This window comes from Crocodylus porosus, unplaced genomic scaffold (genome assembly GCF_001723895.1).
Source record: "Crocodylus porosus isolate Cpor-Errol unplaced genomic scaffold, CroPor_comp1, whole genome shotgun sequence".
Lineage (NCBI taxonomy): Eukaryota > Metazoa > Chordata > Crocodylia > Crocodylidae > Crocodylus > Crocodylus porosus.
Genome location: NW_017728886.1, coordinates 172,098,158 through 172,123,895, shown reverse-complemented (window position 1 = coordinate 172,123,895; position 25,738 = coordinate 172,098,158). Strand labels below are relative to the sequence as shown.

The following is a 25,738-nucleotide window of genomic DNA, read 5'->3' as shown; positions in this document are numbered from 1 at the left end:
TGGGATCCTATGACCCCAGCTGACTTCCTGCCCTTTGGGCAGGGGGCTGGACTCGATGATCTCCCGAGGTCCCTTCCAGCCCTAATGTATGAAATCTGAGTCAAGCAGAGTCCTGATCTTACAAAAATTATTTTTGAGGTCCTAACCAAAGTATATTGGAAACACTGCCAGTGACTTCAATGACTGTGTTCACTGGGTTTTGGATGAAGCTCTAAATCTGCTCTAAAGCAAACTTATCTTAGAGTTGATTGTACTTGCTGAATAGGGACTCTGGTGCAGTTGGTAGGACACTCAAGCTTGGCCTTGTTGATGTGACTATTCTTTTTATTTCATCGATTCCTTGACTTGTTACAAGATGAATACATTTTCCCCCATTACCAATAATTAAGCCAATCTAAGCAATAGGTGTTTGTTGTGGTTTCTAGGAGCAGCTACATAAGTCCAGATGCCTTTAAGATAGACATTGAAGCCTTTTTTAAACAAATATATCTGTGGTAAAAGTATACACATGCCTTTCCTGTTGGTTTCAGATTCATCTTCTGTAACAAAGTATGAATGGAATCTGAGCTAAAAGGCATAGAGAGCTGGGCACTCTATTCAGTCTCCGTTTTTCTAGATCTTAAAGGTTACTTTGCTTGTTATCAGGGGCTATGGAAATGATAGTTGCAGTCGCCAGGTATTTCCTATTACATTTCGTATTAGTAGGCATATGTTTCCGTGCAGTATTTTCTACTACTGCATCTCCAATATTTTTCTAGATATTTTACATGGATATGCATATGTACATGGGGCAATGATAAGTTACTGCTTGGAAGCTAGGGTTTGCATGGTTAATTAACTGTCATATACATTTAAACATACAGTGCTTCACTTGGAGAAATTTCTACATGAAAAATATTTTGAAACTAGTACATAGGAGAAATACCTATGATTTTACTCTTCCACAGTTAGAAGCTTAGACTGATATTAAAAATGGAGAAGCTTCTATCCCAGTAAAAAATGTGAAAGCCTTCATATTTAGTTTATATTTCCATAATCGTGAAACGTATTCTAAACCTAACAGTGCTGCTGTTAGCTTTGCTAAAGCTCACACTGAACAGCTTGCATTTCCACCTATCTTGTCAGTCAAACCAATTGCATTTTGAGTTTAGTAAAGTCATCTCTAACAGGTTTTAGTGTGATAACACAAATAGATATAAAGGAAATCTTGAGATGTACACTACTGCTGTTGAAAACTGAAAATATAAAGACTCGGTTTATTGCTCCCAAAGCTCAATTTAAACCTGTAACCCTCTAAATTAGAGCTATAAATATAATTGAGTTTTTGTTCTTTGGTGGTTTTAAACAGGGGGCTATGATATCAGTTCCATTTAGAAGCTCAGCTTTGCTTTAAGGTATTCTGTTGTGTGCTTTTGGTGGAGTAATATATTTATTTTGACAAATCCCTGCCTTCCAAACGTGCAGTAAATAGGGTTCAAATAGTTACCTCCCATCTTTCAATGTAAATGTGATATTTTAGTTGTGCATGAAGGTCAGAATTTTTAATTCTAAGGCTTGAAGGAGGCAGTCTCAGTAATTATATTATCTTTTTTCATTTCTTCAATTAGTGCCAAATTCTTTTTCTATGTGTAGTAAGCAACATTTATCTTGTCCTATAACAGGAATTCAATAAAGCCTATACTCATTAAGCATGTAGAATAAAGAATGGTATTTCACTGCTGCAGAAAAAGAATTGTAGAGTCAAAATGGATTTAATGGATGAAAAATGTAATGAAGGAGTTATTCCATTTGCTTTAATAGATAGACTACATGAAGAACAACAAGTAAATCATAATTATTTCTGTTCCTAAGAGTCATTACACTATATGAAATCACTATTCTGTACAGTCAAAAAATTTTATAACAATATTACATAATGCAGTATATTGATTTGCTGTTAACTACAGTGAAACAGCAAGAAAATATCAAGTGTGTGTAATACAGGTACTATTACTTTTAGTGAGTAATACAGGTATTATGAAAAAAATGTTTTTATAAGGTGAAATATGAAAAAGACCATACAGATTCAATGCCAAGTTCTGTACCCTTTATTGAACAGTATCTTATAGTGAAAGTAACTCATATTTATTTAATTGAGAACATAGGTGAAAATTAGCATGTATTAAGAAACCAGTTCTGGCATTTAGATATTATCTGTATCATCTGGTATGCCCATTATTTAAAAGTAGATTATTTTTCCACTATTTAAGCCCCAATAGGATGCCTTAAAAATTAATAGACATAATGAGAAATGTACTTGAGTATTGAAAGCACTGTCTTTTTCCTCCTCTTTGTTGGTTTGCTGAGAAGTTTGATGTAAGGGAGTTTTCTAATTATTTTTATATAGCAAATGTAATTAGAGGTAAAGTTCTTAATAAAAAAAATTAGGATACAAAATCATTTTTGAAAATTTATATTAGACCAAAACTTCCCTCCCTGCTAAACTTACAGGTATGCAGGCAAATCAAAGTGTTTCCTTTCAAGACTATAATAAGCTTTAAGGCTGAATCAATCTAAAGTAAAATATCAACAGTTTTAATTTCAAAATGTTAAAACATGATGTTTTGACAGTTTCAACACTTTTTAATATCAGGAGATTCATAAAAATGACCTCTATGAAAATCCTGTTTTGTGTGTGTAAATGTGTATTGCTTGTTTAAATGTGTGTGTATGTATGTGTTGAGAATGAGTGGTGTTGACAATAATTAAAAAAAAATCAACATAAGTCTAATTAGAAGTACTGTGAAATAGGAGTATACTACTTATGCTGTGACTCCAACAGACAATTTAAAGCCAAATAACTTTATGCTGAGTCTGTGAGCTGAAGATTCCCAACAATTAATAAAAGTGGATGCCAGTTTTCAGAAACTACCACGTGCAGATCTTTCCAGTAGTCTGCCTTTTTATAGTGCAAAAATACTGGAGTGGATTCTCTTTGTTTGATCTAAATACTTTTTGGACTTTACACCCCAGAGCGATACAGTTTAAGTGTACGCACAGTGGTTCAGGAGTTTGGTTACCATAGAAATAGTTGGAAAATTACTGGTTTCTGATTTCTGAGAACTCTGTAATACTGAAGTAAATCTTTTTTGAATTACAAATACAGCCTGCAATTGCAGCCCCATAAATGTTAGTACATTACATACATGTACATGAATCTGGAATGTTATATTATTACAAGAGTAAATTTAGCTTTATGATATAGCTGAGTGAATTGTCCTTAATCGTCCCTCTAACTTTCACTCTATACTAATTCTCAGTGACTGCAATCAAGCCTATGAGGCCTTTTCTAATCTGATATTAAACAGGCTGCAGCAGATGTTTCTATATTTCTTTCTGTTCTCATCTATAAATGTCAGCCCATATGCAGTCTGGAAAATCTCTATAAAAAAACAGAGCCACCAGAAGTACTGGGACTAGAACTATGCTGCTGAAACAGAATCAGGTTTATATGGTTTTTGTGATCTTCTAAATAAAGAAATGTATCTTGTTTGTTATTAGGAATGATGAAAAGCAGCAAGTGGTAATATTTAAATACATGAAACACAAAGTGTTTTGGAATATTCCACATTGAATTTTTGCTTTCATTTGGAATGTGTTTATTAGTGCCAGAGCAAAGATTAAATTAAAATATCTTTACATGTGTTTCAGTAGGCAGCTGTCTGTTCAGCCCTTTCTCTGTCAAGTTCATTTTAGGGTTAAGAGCCCTGCACGCTGGGGCAGGAGGCCACCTGGCTGCAGCTTCCCCTGTCTGGCTGGGTGTGTGGTGCCAAGTACGTATCCTCAAAGCCGTCACTGCTTCATTATGTTACGTGTTCTCTACAGCAGTGCAGGAGGAGGAGGTGAAGAAACCATTAGAGGTTCAGGGCGTTAAGCAGTACCTGGGTGGCTACAGCCACACTGGGAGCAGCCCCACCAGGAAGCTGTGCACGTTTACTGTGGCTGGGCCAGTGGAAGTGCAGTGTGGGCTACCCTGGGTGGGAGTGGGTGGGGCTTGACTTTGCGCACAGTGCCTTGGGGGCAGCCACAGGCCAGACTGGGGTGGGTGGAAGCAGAGTGCACCTGCACCAGCACTGCTTCAGCAAGCTCTGCTGCAGATGCCTCTGCCCCCTCTCCCCATCCCCATCCAGCTAGTGGGACATAGTGCGCAGGCCCCACCCCCACATACACACAGCCCTCCCACATATACACTTTCATACACACACCCCATGTCCCTCCACACACCCACCTCTCCCCTGCTACGATAGACAAGAGTTGCACTTGATGTTGAGCTGTTATGCGATCACCTCTGTATACACTACTCAACAGTAATACAGACAAAAATAATTTTGTCATTTTAATTTTTTTATAGTAGATGTTTGATTTTTAGTAAACTCGTTCTTTTTATTTGTAATTTGTTAAAATTATATCCTCTAATAGATTTTGTGTGTGCAGCCTTTGACAGCTCACCAAAACTCATTAACTGACCCTCCAGTTGAAATAATTGCTCACCCCTGTCCTAGTGGCACGTGAAACTACAGCTTCTCTGATGGAATGTAGATTTATATTAAACTGTCATCCACAGATATAGTTATATCTTTGGATATAACTTTATGGCCTTATTCTTATGTCAATAGTCCATGTTCATATCCACATGTATTGCAGAAATTCTATTTATTTTTCCCTCTACAAAGGAGAATCAGAAAGCAAAATTAAGAGTTAAAACAGCATGACTACCTTATTGAGCCCCGTTTCAAGAACAGGAGCTCGTACATTCTCAATTTCAGTCACTTTTATTTAATGCAGTAATACGGGGCTGTCCAGCAGGTAGCTTGTGGGCCACGTGTGATCTGTGAGGGGTTAAATCATAGACCCAAGGCTCCTGCCCCAGCCACTGCTTCCCCCATCACTTGGGCTGCAATAGTAACTGGAGTCTCCAAGTTTTCCCTCCCTCCTCCAGCTGCTTATTGCCCTATCAGTAAGGGTGGCCCACAGGGTGGAGCAGTGCAGCGTGGGGAGCTGAGAATGAACCTAGGGCACATGGTACATGCAGCAAGGGATGGAGGGAGTGTGGGGGGTTGCAGGTGCACTGTACAGTGAGAGGGTCGCTAACGGTGCCTAAGAGGGTGCTCAGGGGTTGCAGCACCCAGTTGCAAGAGTCACAAGTATGTGGTATACTAGAGGATGTGCAAGTGTGCAGTGGCAAGTGTCCTGGGTACACCAAGCATTGAGGTTGTGGTGTGCAGTGTGGATGTTGCAGATACATAGAGCAACTCTGGGGTGGTCTGTAGGGTGTGAGGCCCAAAGGGACTGTGGCTCATGCTGGGGTGGCCCAAGAGGTATGTGGCCCTGCTGGTGCAAACCTGTGGATCATATGGCTCCCAGCTGCAAGGAAAGCCCTGCATTTACACATTACTACTAATTCAAGAAATGCTATTTATACAAGAAATGCTATTTACTGCATCAGAGTATATGTTCATCAAGCCCAGTATCCTGTCTTGCAGAATCTTCTGTGTCCTGGTGAACTCCCACTACAGCTTCTAGCATTCAAAGGTGTAGAAAATTCTGATTCTGAGGTTGTATCCCTGGCTACCATGTTCACCCTACATCCAAGAATCTGTCCAATCTGCTTTTGAACTGCATTAAGCTACTGGCCTCCACACCATCTTGTGGCAATGAATTCCACAAGTTAATAGCACGTTGTGTGAAAAACAGTTTCCTCTTGTTAGTTTAAAATGTACTGCTTTTCATGTTGTATCTCCAAGTTCTAATGTGATAGATTGTAATATAAATCTCTAAGTACTTTCTTTGTAGCATTTAATATTTTGTAAACCTCTATCATGTCCCTCTTCAAGTGTCTTTTTTCTAAGCTGAAAAGTTCCAATTTATTAGTTTCTTCTCATATGGAAGCCCTTCCTTATCCCAGAACATCCTTGTTGCCCTTCTCTGTACCTTGTCTAGTTTTTCTATATCCTTTGTGAACTGTATGGAAAAGGTTGTGTGGGGAGGAGGGCAGGGGGAGCAAAATTGTATGCACTATTTAAAGTGTGGAGGCACCATAGATTTATAAAGGGGAATAATGACACTTCTTGTTTTGTTAATCATTTCCTTCCTAATTAAAATGTTTCATTTTCATTTTTGACTGCTGCTGGATAATGAGCTGATGCTTTCAGCAAGCCCTTCATAATGACTCCAAGATGTTTTTCCTGTGTGGTAACAGTTAATGTAGAACCCATCATCATGTCTATAAATTTTGTGTTATTTTTCCATTTGTATATTCTTTTGTACTTATTGTTTAATTTTATCTGCCATTCTGTTGTCTACTTGCTTTATTTTGCAAGACCATTTGGCTTTCTTCACAATCCACTGTGGTCTTTATCGCATTGAATTATTTTGTGTCATCTGCAAACTTGGCCACGTCATAATTCACTCCTTCCCTGTTTCCATATCGCTTACAAATTTATTAAATGGCACTGGTCCCAACAGTACTAGTTCCTGTGGGATGGTAGGAGGGCATTGTTTAGTCCTTTCCATTCTGAGAACAGACCATTTATACCTGTTCTTTGTTTTCTATTTTTAAGTCAGATTCTGATCTATAAATGGGCCTTCCTTCTAATCTCATAACAGCCCAGTTTCATTAAGAACCTTTGGGCATGGCTACACATGCTGTTACGTGTGCGTAAACTTAATGGACATTTGCCTATGCACATTAAGCTGATTTAGGTATGAAGTTACACATGCACAGGTTAATGCAAATTAATGCAGGGGTGCTGATAAACTTGGGACTATAGTTAATCCCAAGTCAATGAACACACATGGCGTTAATGCATCTTAGTGTGTCTACATGTTCACTAATGTGATTTAGCTATTTGCACCTAAATTTGATCCCTGCTTTATGCTTTATGTAGATACCAAATTTAGGAGTGATATCTCCTAAAAATCACCATTTTCAAGGTGCATGAAGGGTGCATATGTGTAGACGTGCACTCCTAATGCACCTTAAATCAGGCTAAAGCACCTTAAATTGGCATGTGTAGATGTGCCCTTTCATGCAAAACTTCATTGAAGGCTTTTGGAAGTCCAGGTATGCTAGAGCATTTGGCTCATGCTGATCCACATCCTTGTAGTTGGTGATGCATGACCTCTCTAAAAAAGCCATGCTCATTTCTCCCCAGGAAGTCCTGATCGTCCATGTGTTTAAACAATCCTTTCTTTAATTATTTCTTCTACCAGATTTCTAGGAACTGAAGTTAGACTCAGTGCCCTGTGCTTCCTTATGTTGGCAAGCCTCTAGTACCGAGGCTAGAACCTGTTTTTAGTGATAAGTTGCGTGCTGCAGTAAGTAGTTCTGAAATTTCAGATTAGAAGTCCTTTAAGACTCTAGGGCAAATGCTATCCAATAGATCCTGGTCATTTCTTACTGTTCAGTTTATCTAGCTCCTGTAAAATCTCATCTACTAATATCTCAATTTCAGTCATTTCTACTGACTTGTCCTCTAGAAGGAAAAGCTCTAGTGAGGACAATTTCTCTAACATCTTCCATAATAAAGAATAGTCTTGTACACTATTAGCTATTCCTTTACACAGTGATCATCCTATGGTCTAAGAAACTCCTTGACAGGCTTTTTGCTTGTAATGTACTTAAATAATTTTTATCATTATGTTTTAATGCTCCAGCAAATTTCCCTTCAAGTTCTTTTTTTTAGCTTGCCTTATTGCAGTTTTAGTTAACTTGCCAGAGTTTCTGCTTTTCCTTTATTTGGATTTGACTTTCTCCTTTTGAATGAAGTCTTTTTTACTTTCCCTTGCTTGTCACTGGAAACCTTCAGAAAGACTTTTGAAATAGGGGACTCAAAGTTGCAGGTGCTCTTGATATGCTGCTTTTCCTAGAGCCCAGCCATATATGCAGAGATGTATCTACAGTGCTTAAGTAATATGTTGGTAGTGAAATATAGATGATCTAATATGTGATTAATAACAAGAAAAAAAAGTATTTCAAAATAGTCTTCTGTTTATGTAAAATAATAAATATCTTATGAAGTTAGTATTCACTAAAAGTATAGTGCTTCACAACTCTAATTACTGGCAGTGCCCAATTAATTATAATATGTAGTACAGCAATAAACCAGAAGAGTGACATCACATTTACAATAAGTATAAAGTACATTTTTAAGACTGCAAGTATCTTCTCCTGTTCTGGTTCCTGTGATACAAGGAAAGGGCTATTTTTATACCATGGTTTCATTCCTGAATTTTCATAAAATAATTCGGTGTTTTCCACTTTTCAAGGTAGTTTCAAATAATTTCTAGCAAACATGGATCACATAGGATGCAAACAGCTATCACATTATCCTAGGATAAACCATTTTATCTCAAGACAAAGTGCAGTTGTACAGACATACACGTCCATTGTTCTGGGAAAAATCTTAAGGGAGGTAGTAACAGTATCTCCTGGGACAGTGCAAAGTAGATCTTTACAATTTTGTTAGGGTTGCATCATTGAATCAATGGCAGAAAAGCAGCACTGCATTCAGCCACTTACTAAACCTCAATTAAAGGGGCAATGCATATACGCTCCTGTCACAAAATATTTTTGTTCTGGGATAAACACAGGCACAATTTATTCGGGGATAAATGCAACATCTGTTCCTAGTCGTATAGATGTGGGTAGAGCTTTTTTTAGGTCTTTTTAGTGCAAGTACAAATTAACATCTTTTTACAAAATCATCAGGAAGAGAAAAACAGAACATTTTGAGACTATAATACTGTTTTTTGGAGCTGAGTTGCTATCAGAGCTAACCACTCTTGACAACAACCAAATGGGGAAAAAAATTAAACAAAACCTTATGCTTTTCAGGCTAACAATATAGACAGCTTATGGTCATAAGTACGATTGCTGTTTGATTATCCTCATCGTCTTTTCAGAGTTGAAGACGTTCCCTTCTGGATGCTTTAAGTTAAACATCGTGGCTATTTTTTTCCCTTGAAGAAGAATTGAAAATTGTATTTCCTCTTCTATGTAGATATCCCTTATGGATAGGGACAGACAGAACAGATGTTCAGTGCACATAAACCACTTTGAAAATGGCTGAAACCAGTCTGAGATAAACCTGGTTGAATATAGTATCAGATTTAACTGATTTGGCTCAAACCAGTTTATGCAATGTCTGTCCCAGACTCCTTGCTGATTTAAGTTAAATCAGAGTCCCTCAGCATCCCGACATGCTCTCTGGACTGCTCTGCTCCACGGCATGGCTGGCCCCTCCCCTCTGCTTCCTGGCCAGAGGTCGGCAGAGACTTGCAGGCACAGAAGGGTCTGCTGGCTTCCCCATGCTCCCTGCCCCCTCACCACTCACTGCTTAAGCAGGGATCCCTTCATCCTGTCTGCCACAGCATGGAGCACAGCCAGCATGTGGTATGCTAGCCAGGAGGTGTCTATGTGTGTTTCGCTCTCCAATTTCACTGGGGCAGGCAGACAAAACAGTGACTGCTTAGAGCTGTTTGGAGCCAATCAACAGGTCAGCCAGTAAGCTGTTAAAAAAGTTTGAAGTAATGGAGAGAGGCCATTGTTTTGCTAATAATCTGTTATCCCTGTCAGCCCCCAGCTGGCTTGCTTGCTGTCAGTTTGCTGCAGACAGTATGACAAAGCAGGGAGGGAGACTGAAAAGCTCCATATCAACAGATGCATACACTGCACCCCCCCCCCCCGACCCCTTGCCTCAGAGTGCTAGCCTGGGGCTGGGGGCTGGCCCTTGAGCAGCCAGCAGAGAAAAGCCTGGGACTGTGCAAGCAGACCTCCCTAATGAGAGAGCCCTCCTGGGACCTGGCCATGCCCCCTCAGCTCAGCTCCCTGCAGAAGGGAAGGGAGTGCTGCTCTAGTGCCCTCCCACCTCCGGCTTCTAGCCTGAGCCACTGCAGGCATGTGCTTTCATTTTCTCAGTCCATAGAGAATGTCTGTCTAGTTTCAAACCAGTTCAGCTTAGCCAGGTTAGACTACCTGCAAATATTGAATCAATTCAGGCTTTGGCTTTTTGAATGTCTGTCCCTCGCCTATAAGTTCTTTCTTATCCAACTGTTACCAAGTTTTTTTTTAATATAGCCTCTATATTTTCATCTAGGGTTTTTCATATTTGTTCAGTATCTGTCCTCTGGCAATACCAGAAACGTCAAAGCAATATTGGAAAAGAAAATCCAAAATATACTTTGGGCCATTGTATAGCAGTAGTAGTTTTAAAGTGTTAACAAATACATATAGCAGATAGTGAACAAAACAGAAAACTCTTCAGAGAGCTTATATTCATACAAAAATTAGGATGGACTGAAAGCCCCATGGGTTGTTTTGATATTTATAGTCAATATTATTGTTGGCTAACAAGCAAGAGTGAGGATAACTGGAATTCCCTGACTCTTCAAGCTTGAGTGATTTGATGGAAATGCTTCCAATTGACTTCCATGAGAGGTAGCTTAGACTTTGAGCAATCTGTTGTTAAGTTGAGACATGATTAATTCATTTTATGTTTTTAGGAATTTTCTTAGAAAATGAAACACTTCTAGTTTGCTAAACTTTGATTTTTAAAATCATTATTATTGCTATAATAATATGGATTAGTGTCAGATGCACAACTTATATAAATCAGCATAGATGTGTTGAAACTAATGGAACTGAATGAATTTTTTTCAGATTAGGACCTAACAAAAGAATGTGCTGCATTACACAAAAGAAAGTGTAAATCATACTTTCTTCCCTGGATATCTTCTTTTTCACAGGGCAATTGAGTATGATGTTAACACAAGCGTAATAAAACAGATTTTGTCACAAGGCAAAATTCTGTTTAGATTGCTAGCTTTCCATTGGTAGCCTACATACTGCTCTGTAGAGGCAAACTTTTTCATAAACATTGGGCTCAAATAACCACTGACCTTAACCTTCATATTCAGTGCCTTTAATGGGAACTGTATGGTAGATCCTGTATCCTAATATCTAAACAGTTGTACGCTGCTGAACTCAAGAGAAGGGACTACAACTAACCTTTTCCATATATGATGAAATGTAAGTGTGAGTCAGAATATCATTATACTGGTGCCTCACTGGGACACACATTTGGTGGTTTCAGCTAGCAAAAAATTCCATCAGTGATGCTTCAGTGACTGTTCTGCCCAGTTACAGCTTCTGCAGGTAGATGGGAGCTTGAATTACTCTTTTTTTCTCTAGAGACATAACTGTCTTGAACCAGGTGACAGACAATTAGGGATTGTCCAAGATGCCTGTGACTGGTGATACCAAATCATTGTGGTAATCAGCTAGATTTAAACAGAGAGAACGCGAGCAAGAGAGAAAAACACTTTCAGAGAAATGTTTTCCTCTGAGAGATGTTAAATGCTATTAAAAAAAAAAGACCCTGTGTAAACTACCTAGCAAAGCAGAGAATTGATTGCAAGGAGATGACTGTCAGGTTCTTAAACTAGTAAGTGAGTGTTGCTTTTTTTTTTTTTTTGGTCAAGTGCTGTCTCTTAAATACCAGGTACTTAAACAGTTAAGCCAATGAAAGAGTATCTGTGAAAATGCTAGGCCTTCAAAGATTTAGTCTTTGTTAGGAAAGTGGTTCTGATTTTTGCCTGGATTGTAAGTAATTTCAGGTTCTGTATTCATTTAAATGAGTTCAGAATCACTTACAGGGCTGTAGGTTGTAGTTGTGTTGGTCTAAGGACATAGGCAAGCAAAGTTCTGTGCGTAAATCTGATATCTTTTATTAGATCAACTGAATACTTGGAAAAAATTGTCTTAGCAAGCTTTCAGGTTTAAAAACCTTTCCTCAGGCTGAGGAAGCACCTGCAGTTGGTGTGTGCTCTTCCTGGATGGATGAATAGTAAAGAAGCCAGTCTTGTATGCATGCAAGAAAGCCAGTCAGTGAAGATGTAAGTTGAGGAATCAGTGGGTGAGAGATACGGGGAGGTGGGGGAAGAAGGATGAATACAGCAGGTAAATAGTGGAGGGGTACCTGGGAAGTCAGATGTCAGGCAGGTTATAATGTGTCATAAATCCATTGTCTATGTTTAGTCCATGGTTTTTTGTATACATGGTGTTGATGAAGTGGAGTTCATAGGCTCGTCTGTGAAGCGCGTTTTGTAAATTCCCTTTGAAGTTAGAACTGAGAGATTTGGAGAGAGTCGTTGTCTTGTGAGAAATGTGTCCCTACAGATAACTGGGTATTCTTGTCTGTGATAGATTTCTGGTGTGCATTCATTCTGGTACACAGTTGTTGTTTAGTTTCTCCTACATATTTTCTACCAGACCATTTGGTGCATTGGATGAGCTATATTTCATTTCTGGAGGTGCAGATCCAGGAATAATCTACGTAAGATCTACAGCCCAAAACACACTGAATGGATCGTGTAATGACAAGAAATACATCTTCACCACCCCCACAGTTACTATACCCCACAACAGAGCCATCAGCATTCCTGGATCTTACACCTGCATCTCCAGAAATGGAGTCACAGCCATAATGTCAACAGCAATGCAGTGAGTGCGGGGCAGGAGCCAGGCTGAGATCAGGCAGCAGTTAGGGTTGGGGAATGGGAGGGGGAAAGGGCATTAGCACACATTAGGATTGGAAGAGGGATCAGGTGGAGGATGGTCTGCAGCACAGGGATTAGGAGGGGGGTTGAGTGAGGGATGGGGCATTAGCAGAAGGTGAGTGGATGGGGCAGCAGTGTGTTCTATTGACTAGGTGGGGGATCAGATAGCAGCATGGGTTGGGATTTAGGCACTTGCATGAGTCAGGGGGTAGGCAGCAGTGCAGGATGGGGATAGAGCAACAGTATGGATTGAGGATGGGGTTGAGAATCAGGTGGCAGAGATGCAGGCCTGGGGAGGCAAGTGCTGGGGTAGCAATGCAAAGGCTTTCCCGTCTTCCTCCCTCCCCCTCCCCCATAGTTGGGGAAAAATTTAAGATGAGTCTTGAATACTTAAATTTTATAAATGGAAAATTATAACACATTTATGACTTTCCACTTATAGAGCCTAATTATTGTGGGCCATCTTAAATTTGAAGTCATGTTGGACTCAGGTAAATATGGTATATTTTGTTTTTTTTTTAAAGCCTTAAAGGAAAGATTTCAGAGATTTCAGATGAATACAAAAAGGTTGAGAGTATTTCATGGGCGTGCGGGCAGTGGATCGCAGCTCTGCCCTGGCTCTGGACCACACTGTCACCACCAGCCCTGGTACCAGAGCAGCTCCCTGTTTAGCTGCGCACCCTTTCAGCACTGCTGGGGCTGGTCTCCATAGAAAACCTGGTCCCGCACTGTCATGGCCGCACTGCTGGGGTTTCCATGGAAACTGGCTGCAGTGATGTGGGCAGGGGCTACTGAGAAATGGAATCTGGCTGCTGGCTGGATCTACCATTTTGCCCACCCTGATATATAGAAAGCATTTTTTGACAAGCTAGTAGTCTATTGCTAACCCTGCTGGTGTTCTCAAAGGAAAGCTACAGTATGTAGGTAAACTAGCACATGTTGAGTTTGTCTATATTTGCTTAAAATATAAAATAATTCACTTCCTCTGGGCAGTGAGTGCCTGGTGAAGAATAATGGCAGACCAAGGGAAAAGCAGGAAGGAGGGAATAGTTTCAGTGTCCAGGTTCCAGACAATTTAGGTCAAAATTAATTCCCTAAACACCTCTCCTCCCCTTCCCTCCCCTAAAACAAATAGGAAGCTAAGGGAACTGAATTTGGAGACCACCAATATAAAGTGCTTTCTGCATACAGTCTTCTATCAATCCATTGGAATTTGCACAACAGAATGCTTCTAGATGAATGCAAAGCCTGTGGGGGCCTTATGAGAATTGCTTTAAGGGTAAATGGTATTCAGTACCATTGAATGAAGGGATTGACAGCTTTCATTAAAAGCTGGCCTCAAGTCTCCCTCCTGATCGTCACTATTTCAGTTCACAACCTATAGGCAAAAGCTTCCTCAGCATTCTCCAAAACTTAAGAAATAATTCTGTCTGAGACGCAAGCAAAGAAGACAAGTTGTAGGCAGGAGGCACTCTGCTCTTTCACCACAGGGGCAGACATCTTGGACTGTCACAAGGAGGGAAATGTTAATTCCTTAATTAAATCTGGCCAGCAAGGTAATCATTTGGAATATTCCTGTGGTGCATTTTTTATCATATTCTTTTGAATCTATTCTGTATAACTATAATATACAAGGTATAATCCTGCTCCCCTCCCTGCACTTGATGGACTGAAACTGAAAAGAAGATCCAAGAATACTGATGAGGCACTCACTACAGAAGAAGCAAGATATAACAAGCAAGTTTTAATTAGACACTTGTTTTAACAAGAAAAAATGGTACAAAATAGCATGCAAAACCCTGGCACTTTTGCACTTGGCGATGTGAAAGGGGAAAAATACCTTATCTGCATGCATTAATTTATTCATGTATTGAAGATTTACTTTGAGGTAACATTGTTAGGAGATAGAATTTAAGGATGATTTTACAGTCTTGATGAAGTAGTAGTTCCAGTGCTGAAACATCATTTCAGTACATACTGTCTAAGATGGCACATGAAGAAATGACATTAAACTACGGGAGATCAAAGGGTATGATATTACCTGCACTTTCATCATAGGTCAGATAATATTCATGTGTTAGGTCAATGATTTTTCAACCATAGTGTTGAAGAATCCTGGGGTGCTGTCAAGATCCTTCAACGGGTGCCAGGAGGTCTGAGGAGATAAGCCGTAAGTGCAAACTCAGGCTTCTTTCTGTCTGGCTGATTCCCCCATCCCACTGCCTAGCTATTCTGCAAGGAAGTAAGCACTGAAAATATAATTTAGTCTTTGTAAATGGGGCTTTGTTCAGTTCACAAAAAGTAATGGAGGGATACCTTATATCCAGTGAAGGGTGCCTTAGATCCAAAAAGTTTCAGAACCACTGTGTTTGGAGGTACAGATTTATTTTCCAAAGCTTGAGAGAAAAATAGGTACCATTTCTTACCTTGTAGTAAAAAAGTTTACTTGCAGAGCATTTCTGTAAGCAGCAAATAGTCTTTTCTTTTCATTTAATTTTTTCATAACTAAACACAAATTGTCATGGAAGCCCTATTGGTGGTTTTAAAAGGGCACTTGATTTATTGGTAGCTTGCAGTCATTTGATATATTGACCGTAGACCATTACTATTATTATTTTACTTTAGTACATTAATTTAAACTTGATTTCTATGCTGATGTCATTTTGAGCCGCTCTTAGAATTGCTTAAATAGTAAACTGAACACATATTAAGGGGGGAAAAAAATCTACCCTGCAATCTATGCTCTTAACTCTCATTGATTTAAATAGGATTCATGGGATGGGTATTAAGTGGCTGGATTTGCTCTTTCAGAGCTGATTCTGCCACCCTTACTTATACCGACTAGTCCAATTAAGTCTTTTTGGGATATTTCACATATTTTCTTTTTAACTGTAGCTTTACCTGTGTGTCAAGAACTGTAAAACTTGTCATGCTGTACATGCCTAGTAGGACGCCAGTTCAGTTCAGACAATCTCAATGGGTGTATATAATTTAGGAAAACAGGTATACATTTCTTTTTTTCTGTTTTCCTACCAGGAAAGTCAGGTTTATATTCTTTTTTATTCTGTTCCTTTCTCTTACTCTTTTTCTATCACTTTTTACATCTTCTCTTTAAGGTTGTCAATTTTTGGAGAAGGGGACTGACTTCTTTCTTTTATGTATACTCACTATAGAGAATAATGGGACCTTGATCCTGGTTGGAGTTTTCTGCACTTTTGCAGTGCAAATAATTGAATTAGAATGTAAATTTGATACTTTAAAGTATTTTCTGTTGTCTTTAAGAAAATATCCTAGATCCATTTGAAAACAAATTAGCCTACATATTGACTTCAACATTTTACTGTGTATACCTTCACAAAACCACTGTGGGTTTATGTAACAGAGCTTAAATATCACAAAATTCCAGATGTAAAATATTTATTATCATTTGAAAACAGGGCTTGTTCCTACATTGTTTTGTATGTCTAGGTGTTCAACAAACTAAGAACTTTTCTCACTTTTACCAGTTCATGAAGATACGTAGATAACCAAGGGTTAGTTCTAAATGTAGACCTACTCAGGAACATTCCAGTAAAATATGTGCATTTTCTAAATAAAACCTTTTATCTGTCAAGCTAGATTGCAGAAAAGTTGGTGTTGATAAACTGGACAAAATAGAATCATGATTCTGTTGGAAATGTGCATAGTTTCTTGCCAGTTAAGTTGATAGGTTGTAGGGGGACCTGAACTTTTCAGACTATAACAACAGGGAAGCTCCACTTTTCAGAGAGACTGAAAGTCTGAGCTGTGGTAGGCCTAGTCAGTTCTCTCTGCAACATGGGGCATGGGGCACATCTACATGTGCAAGTAATACAGAAGCAGTTAACTCTTCAGTAAACTCTCCTGAGCATGCTACTCCCAGCAGCAGACTGCTCCTACTCCCAGCAGCCCTGTAATGAGCCCTTGCAGCAGTCAGGGGGAGTTCTAGGCTCCCCCTGGGCCCAGGACCTAGGAGACAGCTATCATTCAGTGGGGACTGGGACATTGGAGCTGCCTCTGGGAACTGCCTGCTGTTGGAGTAGGCTGTAACCACCGTAGCCTGGACAGGGACAATGTCCCCTTGCCCTGGTAGCAGGGAGCTCCCAGCCCCCACTTCTATCATGGGACTGGGGCTGGGAGATTCTTATTTCCCAGCCTGAGCTCCATGTTTGCATGGTTTCCTGAGCTGGGAAATGGTCATGGGGCTGGTACTGGGAGATCAGGATCTCCCAGCCCAGGTCCCATGACTGTGTAACTCAGTTTGAGATAAGGATCACTCAGCCCCGGTCCTGCATTCTCAGAGCAGGGGCTGGGAGCTTCCTGCTGCCAGGATAGGGGGACATATGTCCCTGCCTGGGCTCTTGTGTCCAGAGCCCATCCTGGCAGCAGGCAGCTACTTGAGGCACAGAGAAAACTCCTGCCCCCTGCTGCCCAGATAACCAGGAGCACATTTGTGCCAGTCAGGAGTCTACACATGCACTACTACACAGTTACTAAAAATGAGTAAATTTGCTGCTTACTTTTGCAGGTGGCAAATTTACCCTTGATTAGAGCCAGTTACTGCACAATAATAAGTGTCTGCACATGTAGATGCATATGCTTACTGCACAGTAACTACTGTGCAATAAAGCATCTCCTGTAGGTGTGTCCAGGGTGTCTGAAATTCCTGAGAATCCTGGCTCAAAATGGAAACCCAGTTTTAGTCAGGGCACTTGCAGTCAAAACAGTTGCAAGGAATCTAGAAGTGCTAGTTTGAACTAGGGTTTCAAGGTTGCAGAATCTCAAGGCTCTTGGTTCATCTGTGGTTTACAGGGCTTCTGTGTTCCCAGATCTGTATGAGCTCCCATGTTTCATTATTTCAAAATGATTTTTTTCCAGATTTTCCTTTCCACAGTAAATTTTTGAAAGTTCTACGTTTCACTCTGGAAGAACCTTTTGAGGTTTTCAGAATTTCTCTTAGAACAGAAATTCTGATTTTTGATGAGGACATGAAAAGAAATGAGCATTCTCTCATTTTATTAACCATACACAAATGTTTTCTATCTACAGCATAGATGGGATTAAAGGAGTTACACTACTCCAATACAATTAAATGGTGGGGTTTTGGAATGGGAATAAGTTTAGTATTGTTTGAGATGTTTGTTAAATGAGAGTGATTTTTTTTTATTGAGTTCATTTGACTGAAATCAAACTAGCATATTAGTGTTTAAGTTGTGATTGTTGCTTCATATATAAGTTAAAAAATCTTTTTAAATAAAGGGACTTTTTTTTATTGGAATTTATTACAAAATGATTAAATTAATGGTATCCCTTCATTTTTCTTACAGATTTTCAGGCGCTGCTGGTTGGTTTTCAAGAAGGCTTCCAGTAAAGGACCTAGACGGCTAGAAAAATTTCCAGATGAAAAGGCAGCTTATTTCAGGAATTTTCACAAGGTAAATTGCACCATCTGAGTAGACTTAGGCTCCAAGGACCTACTGCTTTTTGAGTGGGGGATATTTCTAATATGTCAAGTCTTCAAAAGATGTTATGATGACAAGGTAAAAGGGTCTGATCCTGGGAATGCTGAATCAATGATAAAACTCTCACTGGGCACCTCTACACTTTATAAAGGTGCATTAGCCCATACTAGTACATAGTAGCTAAGGCAAAAAAAATGTTTTTGTGACACTTAATGCACAGTAGAATAAGCTACTGCACATTACAGAATCTCATGTAAATGTGCCCACTGATGTCAATTGAACAGAATTAAGCCTTAGGTTTTTTCTTCAAATAATCAAGAGGAATATATCTTTTTGTATATAAGATAGTCATCTGATTTTAAAATTAATATTTGCATTGAAAATAGACTGATTTAGTGTAAAATGGCAAATAAGGTATTTTATCAAATAGGTAACAATTGTTAATAATTTTAAACATAAACCAATTTCTGAAAATGCTAAATGTGCCAGTTTTTGATTGTTTCAGTATCTAATGTTTCCATATTATACTTCAAGGTTTACAGGCTGTGGGAATTGATCTTTGAAATAGAAATTGGCATTGCTACAGACTGTATTGATTTGAATGAGATCCTTATTGCTTTTTGTCGCAATTACTTTTGTGGTAAGGATACAAAGTATTTTGATATAAGCTTTCCTTTCAGCTACTGCCATTATCCAATCTAGTGGTGCAGAAGGCATCAAATGGGGACAATAATAAAGACATAATGTTTCATACGTCTATAACTACTTTTTACCCAGTAATCTCAAAGGAGATTACAAACATTTAGCCTGAATCAAGTCTTGAAACATTTCCATAAGTCAGAACCATCAGGGTGGAGGGGACCTCAAGGTTCATTTGGTCTAAGTGCATGCATGCATATAGGAATGCTACTCCTAAAGATATTGCACTGCAGCTGTTAAACTAAAGCAGAGGTGACTTACCTAAGGTCATACATCAGGACTGTAGATGTTAGGAGCAAAACTCATATTTCCTGAAGCCCAGTCTGGTGCTTGTCATCAGAGAAAGACAGACTCATTTTTAACTTTAGATGCAAGCTGGGGGATAGCCAAGCTGGGGTATGCAAGCTGGGGGACAGCCAAAGAGGAAGGACACAGAGAGGGTATTCAGGGAGGTGAGAGGCTGTAATGACATTGGGGTGGTGGGAAACTGAGGGTTACCAATGGGGGACTTAAGTGTCTATATACAAATGTTAGGAGTATGAGGAATACGCAGGAGGAACTGGCACTCCTGCTAGTAAATAGAGAATATGATCTCGATGGAATAACAGAGACCTGGTTGGATGCCATGCATGACTGGGCTTTATGCATAGAGGGCTACAGGCTGCATGGAAGGGATTGGCTAGGGAAGAAGGAAGGAGGTGTAGCTCTCTATATAAAGGAGTGGTATGCTTCCTTGGAGACCCATATTTGTTCAAGAGATGGGTATAGGGGGATAAAGAGAAGGGGACTTGATGGTAGACCGCCACACCAGGAAGAGGAGCTGGATCTGGAATTTTCCAGAGAACTGATGGAGGCTGTATGTTTAAGGGACTTGGTTGTCATGAATGACCTCAGTTTCCCTGAAATCTGCTAGAGGAGCACTCAGCCAGATCTGACTGGTCACGCAGGTTTTTGACCTGTGTGGAAGAACTTTATTTAGTACAGAAGGTGAATGGGCTGACCAGAGGGAAGACTTTGTTGGATTTGGTTCTAGCCAAAGGGGAGGACTTAGTGGGAGCTCTGAAGATTAAGGGTAATCTGGGAGATGGTGATCATGAGACAATAGAATTCACTCTCCCTCATATGGCAGGGAAATCAGCCAGTAGGGTAGAAGTGCTTGACTTCAGGAAGGCTGACTTCATTGAGCTTAGGAAAATAGTGTGAGAGGCCCTATGGGAAGAAGGACTGGAGGGGAAGGCAGTTCAGAAAGGGTGGTCATTCTTCAAAGGAGCAATCTTCAGAGTGCAGAAAAGGTCCATTCTTGTATATAGGAAAGGTTGTAAAGGGGCCAGGAAGCCCTCTTGGCTTGCCAGAGGGGTCAAGGAATGCTTAAAAAAGAAAAAGGAGACTTATAGACAGTGGAAACAAGGAGCAGTCACCAAGGAGGAATACACAACTATAACCCATATTTGTAGGGAGAGAATAAGGAAGGCAAGTGTGGTGACCAAGAACAGGTTGGCGACCAAAATCAAGTACAATGGGAAGTCCTTTTTAAGGTATATAAGGGCAGGAGGAAGACCAAGGGAAATGTGGCACCCTTGTAGAATGGGATGGGACAGCTGATAACAGACAGTCAGGAGAAAACTGAACTCTTTAATGGATACTTTGCATCAGTGTTCCTACATACAAATGGCGGTCACCCACCTGGTCGGATACTGGATGGATACAGGGGTGAGGGTGCACTTGCCAACCCATGATCAGGGTTGAACTAGTGAGGGAGCACTTAGAGCAGCTGAATGTCTTCAGGTCAGCAGGACTGGATGGACTGTACCCGAGAGTGCTGAGGGAATTGGCTGAAGCCATTGTGCAATCATTGCTAAAGTTATTTGAAGAATCATGGTGCTTGGGAGGGGTCCCAGAAGACTGGAAAAGGGCCAATGGGGCACCAATCTTTAAGAAGGGGAGGAAGGAGAATCTGGGAAACTATAGGCTATCAGTTTGACCTTGATACCAGGTAAAATTTTTGGGAAAAAATAGCAAGAAGTCCATGAGAAACTGGCAGAAGGCATTGTGCTGGAGGATAGTCAATATGGTTTTGTTGCAGGCAGGTCATGTCTGACCAACCTCATCTCCATCTGTGATCGAGTAACAAACTATTTAGATGTGGGAGATGTGGTTGATGTCATATACTTGAATTTTAAAAAGGCCTTTTATATGGTTTGCTATGATGACCTTATTAAAAAAAAGCTGGGGAAGTGTGTGCTGGCAGAGTCCATGGTCATGTGAGTTGGGAACTGGCCAAGGGGTTGAACCCAGAGAGTGTTAGTGGATGGGTCTATATCGTCTTGCTGGGAGGTGGCCAGTGGTGTCCCACAGGGTTCTGTTCTTGGCCCCATGCTGTTCAACATCTTTATCTTTAAATGAAGTTGTGAAAAGCACTCTGGCCAAGTTTGCGGACAATACTAATGAAGAAAGAAACAAAACAAGTAGTTGGTTAAATTTATAGAAACTGGTCATAAATGCATTTTGAGTGGAAATTAGGAGGTTTTGGAACAGTGGGGTATTGGGAAAAAGCCTTCCAGCTGAAGTAATTAAGATAACCTTGACTGCTTTTAAGAAAGATCTTTGAGCTTGTGGATAGGAATATATGATGAATTTGCCCTGTAATAGCATAGGACCAGCCTTGATGACTGAGTTCCCTTCCAGCCCTATGCCCCTATTTAGAGGCAGAAGTTTTTGTTTTCTTCTGTGTTGTTTTTAAATGGAAAAAGCTAATGATAATGAGTATTTTTAAACAGTACCGTTGTATCCAGAGGGACCTCAAAACACACTGCAAGGTAATTTACCAACTATCTACTTCATATAAGAATATTTGAGGGATAAATATGGCAAATAATTAACACTGTACAGAAGTGCAGTGCTAATTAGTTGCCATATTTATCCCTCAAATATAATGGAGAAGACTACTCTGTCCTGGTGGAATTTTAGGCAGGCACAACAAAATATCCTAAATAAGAACTTAATCAGGACAATGAGGTGATAACTCTCTAAAATGGGTACATCTTATGACACAAAATAAGTCATCAAGAAATAGAGAACTCACCTGTCATCCACAAAAGTTTCCAAAAGATTTTCCATGAGGCACTAGCAGCTACTTTTTGGTAGCAGGTAAAAGATTATAGTATCTTGGTTCCATTCATTTCCTTTTCTGTTCTATTTTTTTTCAGAACTACTTAAATATTTGGCATTGCTTAAATTATTTATTTTGATTGCTAATTAAACTAAATTGCATTTACTGAATAAAAAAGGAATTGTGTGGTGAAACTCTCTCATCTCTCATGTGCACTCTCTCACAGTATGAAAAAGAACAGGTTTAGTACCCAGTAAGACCAATAAAGGGTATCTTTTTTGTTGTTGTTTGCTTTATAAGGACAAATTGAAATACTTGTTGCAAAGTTAACCTCTCTCTCATTCTAATAAAGTACTGCGTTTTCACGCAGTGGATTGATATTATGGCCAGATACAGCCTTTATACTTTTACCGGTATAAGTTTGGCACATACAACCAGTTCATAACCATAACAGAACAGAACCTCAGCACACATAGACTGGTTTAAAAATAGCGGAAACCAGTCTAAGATTTGCCTCACCCACCAAAGGGTGAATGTGTGTTTGGTTCTCTACTGATCTAAACTATGCCGCTTATAGAAAGCGACGTAACTTGGATCAATTTTGCCCCCTGCTTTTTAAATGTCTGCACCTAGCTTAAATCACTAGAACATAATAGTTTTGGTATGTACCTCAAGGTAGAGCATCACTTCAACCCACCCTTCCTCTCATGCCAAGTAAAGGGCAAGAACAGCATGGGGTCCCTGATGCCCTGGGTGATTTTTTCCTACTATAGATCCTATCAAAGTCATCTATAAAGCGGGTCTCCCAGGATTTGTTGGCAGACCTTAGAGAAGTACTAAGGGTGGCATTATAGGGGCCTACTGAACTACAGACATCAAAATTCACTCAGGGCGTTCTGTTACATTGGTGGGGGAAGCCTCTTAGAAGTTCAGCACAAAACTTCATCCCAGGTGTTATATTCATCCTGGGCCATACACATCGATTTTTTAGCAGTCCCAAATATCAAGGGATGTAAAACCTGCTTGCTTACAGTGTCATTATTTAAGCAAAACTTTTCTCAAAGGGATATGAGCCTAATTTCAAATGAAAATTGCTTTTTCCCTGAAGTTTCCAGTGTGAGTCTAATATTCTGGGTGTATCCCAGAGAAAAAATGGCAGCTTGAACTGAATATTTTCCTTTGAAATATAAATAAACCAAACATCCAGGAAAGCTAAATTGCTCAGTTTCCCCCCAACAGTTTTTGTCACTTTTCCTTAGTCTTACTAAGCAGTTTTTCTACACCTACAGAACCTCTGCTTTTCCAGTAATGTCTGTCTTTGAGCAGTAGGTGCCAATAAAGGTAAAAACTGTAACAACCAAATGGGAGATTCTACCATGAAAACTGGCTGATTTGAGATGAAATGTATTTTTTGAAACCATATAGCTTTTGAAAGCTTCCAGAAGAGAAGGGATAGCCATTTTAATCCAGTTTGCCATACCTCTTAATCCCTTGCTTCTAGTTCTTTAAGTATCTTGTATACAAACTAAAGAAGTACTCATAAATGAGTATACAGGCAGGCCCAATTAAAAAGGGGAAATATTTTTTTCCCTAAGGAATCCATATATTATTTGGGGTGATTTATAAATTGGTAAATTGTAAACTTGTTTCCCTTTTCCATATGGCTGTTCATGGTTGTCTGATGGTTTTGTTTCCTAGTGATTGTCTTGTTAGAAATAACAATAATGACAGTAGCAACGTAGTCCTTATAAACAGGAGCCATTCATTCACTGAAGTCATGTTTCATACGTTGGCTCCAATTTTTGGCATTAAATTAGAGCTTCTCATTATTGTAGTATAATTTAGCCAATTGCCTTGTTGTCTTAGTACAAAGGCTTTCTGATGAGAAACAAACTTCAGTTAGTATTTGAAGGAAAGAATATGTTAAGCAAAAGTGCACAGTAATGCTTCTAAACCAGCATGAGAGCACTATTTTTAACACAATATTGGATCCTTTAAAAAATTGCTGGTGTTAACTATATATGTGATACTACCCAAAAGGTTCATCTTAAATCAGCTAACTTTCATTGAGTTATGTCAAAATGACATAGCTTCTGGCTCTAAATTTAAGTCAAGCCAAAGTCTCTTCAAGACATAAAGAACAGGATCTTTGATATTACAGTACAATCACTATCCTAATTTTACTCTGTTTTAGAGTTTGAAAGTTGTGGTCTCTCCCATGCATAACTCATACTTTGAACTGGGCTAGTTCATGACACTACAGTCTGTTGCAGAGTAGGAGCGATGCATTGTTTTTATTGTCCTTTGAGCATCATAGTGGGGGACTGAATGCATGAAACAGACTTTTCTGCATCTTGTCTCCCCACTTGTGACAGCTCTTCCTGGTCCAGCCATAGGGTGACCCCAGAAACCTGGATCTTCTCCCCACTATTCTCTCTTAGCAAATTTCAGTCTCACCAGCACCCTGACCAGATCTTAGAGCTTAGTAGAGGAAGATCTCCCAGATCCTTGGGGTTCCCATTGACTGCAAAAGAACTGGGTTTGTCAGTCCCAAAAGAAGAGAATTCCTGTTGTTTCTAGCCACCCTGAAATCACTCCTATCAGCAATCAAACTAGGGTAAAAAGGCTAAAACAGGTTTATGACATAAAACAGAAAAAATTAAGCAAAATGTTGTTACATTTGGAGACAAAAATACAAAACAAAAACAGAAGTACCTACCTGCTACTTTCTAACTTGAGATAGCATCCCTGGAGTTCCTTCTGTGTTTTCAACACTTAATCCTGACATCATTTCTTAAGTGGATTCCTGGCCTCCATGACTTAGGGTCCTTTCCTTTCCTAAAACCCAGGATGTCTTTCTTCTCTTTTTCCCAAGGGATTTCTGTCCCTTATCATAGCTCCCTCATCTTTATCCTTTATTCTATTACAAGAATACAAAATTACTGATACCTTGAATAGGTTTTCCTCCTCCAAATAGTTATCAGTCTGACAAGTTTAAGTATCTGGCAAGTTTTTCAAATGCATTTTTCCATTGTCTGGGTAAAAAACGAACACAGGAGCTGGCTAATCAAGCAGGTTAGACTGTCTAGAAGCAACTGAAAACTTTTTTGGTTATACAGACTGCCATTACTAACTACTACTATGTGGACTACTGACACAGTCAAACATGGCATTTTATTAGCTGCTGAAAGAGACCAAACATGATGGTTGTAAACTCAATTTTGGGGGGCATCTCCATATGTCCCTAGCATTAATCACTGCACATGTGTACCCTGTGACAGCACTCTTATGATCATACAAAGTAGGGCTAGAAAATATCCCATGAGGTCATCTAGTTTAACCTCCTGCTCAAGGCAGCATGGTCCCTGACTATACCATCCCAGCCAAGGGTGTCCAATCTTCTTTTGAAAATTTCTAAGGATGTAGATTCCACAACTTCCCTGGGTAGCCTGTTCCAATGATCAACTACGATCATAGTGAGAGGATTTTTACTAACCTCCAACCTAAATTTCTCCTGCTGTAGTTTTGAGGCCATTGTTCCTGTCAGTCTTTAAAGTATTGAAAAAGGTTATAAAACCCCCCTTGAGTCTTCTCTTCTCCACACTAAATAGCTCTTCCTGTTTTTCAGTTGCATTGAGAGAGCTTTCTTTTGCACCCTTAAAAGGGCCTCCCTAAAGTACAACCAACTTTCCTTATTCCATCTCACTTGCCTTCCAGGGAATCCACCAGTTTCATAGTTTCTAGGGTCGGAAGGGACCTGAGCAGATCATCTAGTCCGACTCCCTGCCATGGCAGGAAAGAATACTGGGGTCAAACAACCCCAGCAAGATGTTCATCTAACCTCCCCTTAAAA

At 39.7% G+C, this 25,738-nt stretch overlaps 1 protein-coding gene across 1 annotated transcript in view; it reads left to right on the top strand.

The window, feature by feature from the left end:
- The window catches only part of DOK6 (docking protein 6), a 473,746-nt gene that overhangs the window by 145,961 nt on the left and 302,047 nt on the right, over positions 1-25,738 (top strand). The window contains exon 2 of the mRNA XM_019545244.1: positions 17,943-18,050. Within this exon, the coding sequence (XP_019400789.1) occupies positions 17,943-18,050 (108 nt within the window). The remainder of the gene's footprint in view (positions 1-17,942; positions 18,051-25,738) is intronic.